This window comes from Equus caballus, chromosome 7 (genome assembly GCF_041296265.1).
Source record: "Equus caballus isolate H_3958 breed thoroughbred chromosome 7, TB-T2T, whole genome shotgun sequence".
NCBI lineage: Eukaryota > Metazoa > Chordata > Mammalia > Perissodactyla > Equidae > Equus > Equus caballus.
The window spans coordinates 53,405,082-53,413,549 of NC_091690.1; the positions used below are offsets into that span (position 1 = coordinate 53,405,082).

General features: G+C 41.3%; 1 protein-coding gene across 1 annotated transcript; it reads right to left on the reverse strand.

Annotated features, from left to right (window-relative positions):
* Positions 1-252: 252 nt before the first annotated feature.
* On the reverse strand, positions 253-1,185 carry OR7H9 (olfactory receptor family 7 subfamily H member 9). The gene has a single exon (NM_001391122.1). It carries the CDS (start codon positions 1,183-1,185, stop codon positions 253-255), a length of 933 nt encoding a protein of 310 aa, NP_001378051.1.
* Positions 1,186-8,468: the final 7,283 nt, after the last annotated feature.

An 8,468-nucleotide genomic window follows, 5' to 3' on the forward strand; every position in this document is an offset into this window, starting at 1 on the left:
TCAACCTGCAGGACTGGAAATCCAAGCTCAGGTACAATAATGGATAAGAAAAAGGAGGGATGAGGAGAGCAGAAGTGAGAAAAACAGGGGAGTCACAATAAGAGGTTAAGACAAAGTACTCTCAAGGCAATTCTGAGCAAAATCACTTATGGATGCCGGTGAGGAACAAAATTCCATGGTATTAAGAGGCAGGATGTCTTCAACCAATTGCTGCTGCCACTGTCAGCTCAAAACCCAGGACGAATGTTCTCATCACTGAACATAGAGTGTTCTCCTGAGAACTTTTTGTAGAGCCCTCTTGATGTCCCTGTTCCGCAGGCTGTAGATGAAGGGGTTCAGCATTGGGGTGACCACAGTGTACATCAAAGAGGCAATCATGCCCCTCCAGGAAGATGCATCAGGACTGAGATACACACCCAGGCCTGTTCCATAGAATAAAGAAACCACAGACAGGTGAGATGCGCAGGTGGAAAATGCTTTATATTTCCCAAAAGCTGATGGAATTGTGAGGATTGAGGAGACAATTCGGGTATAGGAGAAAAGGATCCCTGAGAAGGGAAAAATGCCAAGAAGACCAGTCACCACATATTGCAGGATATGGTTGACTAGTGTGTCTGAACAGGCAAGCATGAGGGCCTGAGCAAGTTCACAGTAAAAGTGTGGAATTACCCAATTGGTACAGAAGGACAGCCGCAATATCAACAGAGTCTGGATCAGGGAGTATGATAAGCTGATGAACCAGGACACAAGAACAAGCAGGCCACAGAGGCAGGGGTTCATGATGACTGGGTAGTGCAATGGGTGACAGATGGCCACAAACCGGTCATAAGCCATCACAGTTAGGAGAAAAGTGTCCATACCTCCAAAAACCATGAAAAAATACATTTGGGTGATGCAGCCTGCATAAGTGATGGATTTACTCCATGTCTGGATATTCAGCAGCATCTTTGGGACAGTGGTAGAGGTGAAACAGATGTCAGCAAAGGACAAGTTGGATAGGAAGAAGTACATGGGGGTGTGGAGGTGGGGATCACAGCTGATGGCCAGGATGATGAGCAGGTTCCCAAGCAAGGTGGTCACAAACATGAACAGGAACAGCCCAAATAGGATGGGTTGATGCTCTGGGTCTTGTGAAAATCCCAGGAGTAAAAATTCTGAAACTCTTGTTTGATTTTCTGGTTCCATGTTGTTGACACATCAGCTAGATGGTTGAGGAAGGAGAATAATGTGAAACAGACACTGGACAGACTCTAAGTATCTCCACTTTTTTAATTTCTTGAAGTGAAGTGTTCGGCATAAATGCTTTAATATGAAAACATTTCGAATCCTACCTTCTGTTATTTGCTACATGCCACATTTCATAATGTTGATCAACCCCTGTCCATTGGCCTCTGGGACACTTATCTATCTTCTTTTCTTCTTTATCTTGGCTTAGAATCATCAAATCTAAAAAGTTAAGAGCAACTTTGGACCTAAGAGACAAAATGGCCCATACTCACTCTAACACAAACATGGAACATGAGGTCAAGTGAAGCTCAGTAACTTGATGTGGGTTATCTGTTTAGTCAGGGACTCAGAAAAGCGTCAGACAATTGTGTCTCAGAGGTGAGAAAATTTGAGAGAGTATCTCACACATTTGGACAGAGTATTGCAGGGGAAGAAAAAGAAAGAAAGAAAAATGTTTTTACCAAATACTAAGCCACACTCGTAAACGCTTAATGCTTCCTATACCAGGAACCATCAATATCCTGCAGGAACAGGGCCAGATACTTCTTGGACATTTGCCAGTTGAGAAAGTGACCTTCATCTGTGAAGTTAAAGGATTAGTTAAACGGTCCAACGAAAGCATGGATATCAAGGCTTAAACCATTTCAGTACCATAAAGTAAGATCCTACAAAGGTCACAAACAGAATTTGGAGTAAAATCCTCTATGGTACTCACTAAATACTGGAGGAAGAGGGAAATTGCATCAGGATGTTTACATATGACCCTGAAATGATGAGGGACTGTGAGAAACATGGCACTCAGATTAAGTTGATGCTTAGAATGGGGCTGGGAATATGGGGACACTCATGCAGAGCCCACCTACCTTCTGATTCTCTCCACTCCAGGTCCTGAGAGTCCTATACACTGACACAGGGGAATTGGTCATGTAATGAGGGACAAGAAAAAACACAGGATCGTAAAGTGAACTTCAATGTTCTGTTTTGCCTTGTTAGAAATATTTTTGCATACTTCCTATTTTGTAACACGCCTAGCTAGAAAGGTAAAAGGCCACCATTGGCTGTCATCACTGTCAGTCTTCATAGGTATAAAAAACCAAAGCAGATAGCATCTCTGGAGTGATAAAAATGGTCATATCATACACAAATTGTTTAAGTATGGACGAACATCTTTGTTCTGACCCTTTGGAGGACGGGCATTTTGCATCATTTCTGGTGGTTTCTAATCAGTTGAGAGGTATGCTAAGGAAATAGTTATGATTTACCTTTAAAATACTATAGTTTGTCAAAGATTCCCTTGACTTTTAATGAATGGAGTTTGCTCTCTTGCATTCCAATTTTTTCTTTTACTGAGCAGAATAGAAGAGAGTCATGGGAAATACCCATGACTCTGGGTCTTCCCTGGATGTGCTCTGCATGTTAATGGCATCAATTGCATTGGACAAGAGGCAAACAATTTCATTTCCTACTAGGTCTATTGCACAGGTTCCCTCCTGGTTGGAAGCCACACCTTCAATTCTGGCCCACAGCCACTTGACTGATGTTTCCAAAATGAAAATCTGATGATATCACTGTCCTACCTAAAACACTTAGAATGCCTTCCTGCCACCTTCTGAAAACATGCAAACTCCTTGGTGTATCATAGCTCCACCCTGACCCTCTAGCCTTATTTCTCCACACTTCTCACCTCTTACCCTAAATTCCGATCATTCAGAAAAGCTTCTCTTTGCCTAAATGTGTCATAAACTCATGTCTCTGAAATTTTTCAAGACCTACTCCTCTGCGTAAACCTCTCTCTCCTTTCTTCTCTTAATTCCTACCTGTCATTCCGTACTTGGCACAGCTCTCACCTGCTTAGGTGATTTATGACCTCCTCAGGTCTCAATACTAACTGAGCTCTTAGCACACAGAAAACTCTCCATATTGGTTTGATGGCTGAATTAATAAATGGATGAGCATACGAACCAATGTTTTTCCTTTGCTGCAGCTCATCAAATAGTCCCTGGGTGTCTATTACTCCAAAACTTCCAGCAAAATTTGCCTTCAGTGGGGTTTCTATATGGAGAGGATAAAAGAAATAACATGTTGATAGAAGAAAGGTAGAAAAGGAATATGAGTTTCTGCTCCTTAAATAGACAGGCCCCCCTCTAAATCTTGATTCCCAATGTTGATCCTTCCCTGGTCTCAACAATTTAGCGTATTTTCTCCTGCTCTTGCATCTACCTGCTCTCTCACCTGAGGTCTTTAACCATAGAAGCATCAGCAACTGCTTTTTCCCAGTTTTTATCTGAAACACCTATATGCACATCCCTGACTTTCTGTCTTAATTATGTAGAGGTATAAACAGGAGGTAACTGAGAGACTAAGTTGTGAAATTACACATTTCCAAGAAATTTCTCTAAGGATTGTCACACAGCTATTTTTCTGGGATCATAAATGAGGACACTCATCATCTTCCAAATTCTCTTCCTGGAAATTCCTCAATATTCATATTCTCAGTCCTTTTATTTGCATGTGAAACTGATGAGTACCCCCCAACCCTGAATGAGGAGGCCCTGCCTCCTTTGTGCTCTCTCTTCAAACACTTGAAGATCTGCTTTTCAGGAGAGAAAAATAGCAGGGAAACGGATAGAGATCCTCATTCCTTTACCTCTGGTAAAAGACCTGGGAAGGAGAGAGCCAGAGGATGGACAGAAACTGGACAGATGCCCCTGTCTCTCCCTCTCCTATGCTATTCTAGACATTGCCTCATGTCTGACCCTCATCCTTTTTGGCTCATACGTATATATCTTGATGTAATGTTTCTTATTACAAGGATTTAATGAACACCACAGAGGATACTACTCAAAATTGTTTTCATGACCTTTTCTGACTTGAGAAATGGTTAAAGATGGAGTCAGCCTCCGAAGCTGGATTGTGTTCTCAGCCGCATATTGTTTCCCCTGAGAAAGAGATGTACAGTCCATGCAAACCTTCAAGGTTTGGAAAGTAGGTTTGTTTGGTGAATGTAAGTAGATAACTATTTGGCCACAGAGGTGTTTTTTTTTTTTTCCCCTAGTATGGTCAAATATTGCTTCCTCAAGGCAAATAAAAAGATTGATGCGATGAAAAAAATATTCAATGAAAGAAATAATTGACATGAAGGAGAGGAACTGGTAAGAATCAGTCTGGTTCTGATGGACAAAACTGGGGATCTGGCTGCTGCAGGGTTTTTGCTTAGGTCCTCAAAATACAAATCAACTGCAATGATTACTTTTTTCATTAACTCCCACCTGGGTTTGCAACAGTGGCCAAATTGAGATTTAAAGGGGTCACGAAATTATGATTAGTAACACTTATCTTAGCAAGAAGGTTCCCACACATCAGAAACATTTTACCTTATCAGAGGTTAGAAACTAGAAGTGAAAGATACAGCCATTTGCCACTTACACTTCCTCCTTTAACCATGCACCAAAATAAATATGTCCTATTCTGTTTCTAGTGTCTAGTGTTAGTGGGCAACTTTCTTGAGCCATGCCAGAAAGCAGAGAAGAATTGAAATAGATTGCTTTTCAATCACTGAAAAAGATCTGGAAGCCAGTCTGCAAGAAGGGCTTCTTTGGGACAGGCTAAGTGTAAGCTCTTGTGGATACAAGGATTAATGGTGTGGTCTTTGTTCTCAGGGAGCCCCCCACCCTGTGGTAGAGTTGGATATCTGCATAAACTGGTCATTGAGGTACAGTGAATTAAATGCTAAGGTAAAAGTAGTTATAGTCTGCAGAGTAGAATAGAGAGAGGAATCCCAAATCTAGCCTGGAGTGATGGAGTCAGGGAAGAATTCCTGGAGGAAGAGATCCTCCAGTGATTAGCTATCTAGGTGGATGATTGAGTGGGGCCTTTCCTGCAGAAAAGAGAGCAAGGGAAAAGGCCCATAAACAAGAAGCAGCATGGAACAGAATGCTCTTAGTAACGTGCTGAAGCACAAAGTGCAGAAGGGAATGGTGCAGAATGGTTGGAGAGGCAGGCAGGAACCGTATCTCTGGGAATCTTGAAATAGATAATGGGTAAAGGATGGGGGCTTTGAGGGACTGTGACCAAAGAGGTAACATGATCTATATCACAATTTTCCCTGGTGCATGGAATGAAGGATGGATTTACAGCAGGCAAAACTTAGGGCAAAGGGAATTTGTTGGGAATACTCACATTGTTAGAGTTGAAGGGACCAAACCACTTGTTTTAAGGAAGAGGAAGAAAGGCCAAAAGAGGTGAGGAAATGATTTGATGTCTTGCTAATGATTCCATGTCCCTGCTTAAGGATACGACCTGACACCCAAGTGGAATCAAGAGGAACTATAGAGAAGGGACATGTGAGTTTCAAAGTTTCCCAGAATACTCCCAGATTAACAGGGTGGGATGTCAGGAGGTGAATGGATGTTGAACTTGCCTGTGTCCTTCACTTCCCCTCTCTCATCCACTTCACCCCAGTCTTTATACACTATAGCCCTGGATACCAGGGAACACAGACCCTCCCCTCTTGAAGATCTCTAAGTAGAACCAAGGATAAGGGTGCAGAAGGTGGAGGAAGGATAGATCTTTTTGGAGAAACAGGAAATGTTCTCAAGCAAATGAGGGTGACAGAGAAGAATTCATAAATACTTGTCTAGGCCAAGTGAAGATGGATGCTCCAGAGTTCTTAGAACAGGTAATAGAAGAAAAGAAGAAGAAGAGATAAAGACTTCACTGTGAAAGACATAAGGCTCTATCAGCACCTGGTGGCAACCGTTTGTACACCTCGGACTGGTAACTGTATCATTACATAGTTTGGTCCTGATAAGTGCCATCGTGTCAAAGAGCGGGCTGGTGTTTATCCTCTTCCTCTCCATCTCCATTATCTCCATCAGCCAGCCACCTACATAACATACAATGGAAGCAAATGCTCACTGTGCAATGGCAACTCCAAATAAGGAGTCTAGCCATTTACTCTCCCAAGCAATTAGCCCCTAGTGCTCCTTCTCCATAGACATAATTGGTTCAATAGTCAATGTCCTGTCCACCTGGCCACTTCTTTTCCCTATTTCCCGCACTTACTGGGTTATGCAGGTTGGCAATGTTAGCACACCACAGGGACCAGCTCCTCTGAATCTTTCTCTCATGGAGGGTGAACACTGAAGACAGAAAGTCAGTTCCCCAAAAGAGCAGGGATACAGAGTCAGGCACGTTGTATGGGGCCCACCTGATTTCTCTTGGAGAAGGCATGAGTGTCTTGAGCCTGGCACCTGAGAGCCTTGGTGAGTATAAGTTGATCTTTTACAGGTTTGGTGGCCCTAGGAGCCGAATTCCCTCTGAAGCTTGTTAGACAAATTGATCAATGGATCTCCTAGTCCTTGTAGTTTGACTCCTCAAAGGCAGGGACCACAGAGGAAGGGGTCTCTGACCTGCCAGTTCCTTATCCCTGGGGGACTAACAGTGGGGCCAGCTGTCATTCTTATCTCCTGGGTGTTTTTCCTCCGGGAAGAATCACTTTAGTTTTCCTTGGATCTCTTCTTGGGGACAAGCTTCAGGATTTTCTGACTTGTAGTTTCCTCATCAGGAAGATGGCTGAGTAGTGAAGGGTCCCAGGACTCACTAGCATAATGCTTCTCAAACACTAGCCTTCGCTAGGATGAACTTGAGGTTTGTCAAAACACAGATTTCTGAGTCCTACCCGTAAGTTTCTACTTTCTATCTCAGTAGGTCTGGGTTTGGGTGTGATCATTTGAATTTTTCACAAATTCCAAATTTTGCTAGTCCCTGTGACAATCCTTTATTTATTTTAAATTAATATACTTTATTTTTTAGAGCAGTTTTAAGTTTACAGAAAATTGGGCAGATATTGTGAGAGTCTCCATACACCTTCATTCTCCCCTGCTCACAGTTTCTGTTACTAACATCTTGCATTAGTGTGGTGCCTTTGTTACCATTGGTGAATCAATATTGATACACTGGGATTTTTTTTTGAGCCTTTTATTTATTTATCTTTATTTTTTTGTAACATTGGTTTATAACATTATATAAATTTCAAGTGTACATCATTATATTTTGATTTCTATCTGTATTACATCATGTTCATCATCCAAAAACTAATTACAATCCATCCACACACTTGTATCTAATCACCCCTTTCATCCTCCTCCCTCCCTGCTTTCCCTCTGGTAACCACCAATGCAACCTCTGTCTCTATGTGATTGTTTTGTTGTTGTTTTTATCCTCTACTTCTGAATGAGATCATACAATATTTGACTTTCCCCTCTGACTTATTTTGCTTATCATAATACCCTCAAGGTCCACCCATGTTGTCACAAATGACTGGATTTCATAGTTTCTTGTGGCTAAGTAGTATTCTATTGTGTATATATACCACAAGTTCTTATCCATTCATCCCTTGATGGGAACCTAGGTTTCTTCCAAGTCTTGGCTGTTGTGAATAATGCTGCAATGAACATAGGGGTGTGTGTAGCTCCATTCATGTTTTCAAGTTCTTTGGATAAATACCCAGCAATGGAGTAGCTGGATCATATGGCATTTCTCTTTTTAATTTTTTGAGGAATCTTCATACTGTTTTCCATAGTGGCTGCACCAATTGGCACTCCTACCAGCAGTGTATGAGAATTCCTTTCTCTCCACATCTTCTCCAACACTCGTTTTTTCCTGTCTTGTTAATTATAGCCATTCTGACAGGAGTGAGGTGATATCTCATTGTAGTTTTGATTTGCATCTCCCTGATAGTTAGTGATGTTGAACATCTTTTCATGTGGCTGTTGGCAATCTGTAGGGCAATATTTTATCATTTTAGCTTTATTAAAACAATCAGTTGAGGTTTTTGTTATTATATAGCTTCCCAACTTGTCCCAGACTTACCAGGTGAACATCTCTAGGAGAAGAGCCTGAGAATACACTTTTAAAAGAATATTACAACAGCTTAATCTTTTATGTATATTTTTATTTTGGATATATGTATAACAAAATTTACCATTTTAACCATTTTTTAATTTTACAGTTCTGTGGCATTCAGTACATTACAGTATTGTGCAACCATCACTACCATCTATTTCCAGAACTTTTTCATCATTCCAAACAGGAACTCTATATACATTAAACAACCATTCCCCATTTGTCCTTCCATTCAGCCCCTGGAAACCTTTATTTTCTTTCTGTCTCTATGAATTTGCCAATTCTAGGTGCCTCATATAACTGCAAGCATATAATACTTATACTTTTGTGTCTGG

Excerpts from the sequence above, each read along its gene's own strand:
- OR7H9 (NM_001391122.1), bottom strand. The coding sequence starts at position 1,185 with ATGGAACCAGAAAATCAAACAAGAGTTTCAGAATTTTTACTCCTGGGA.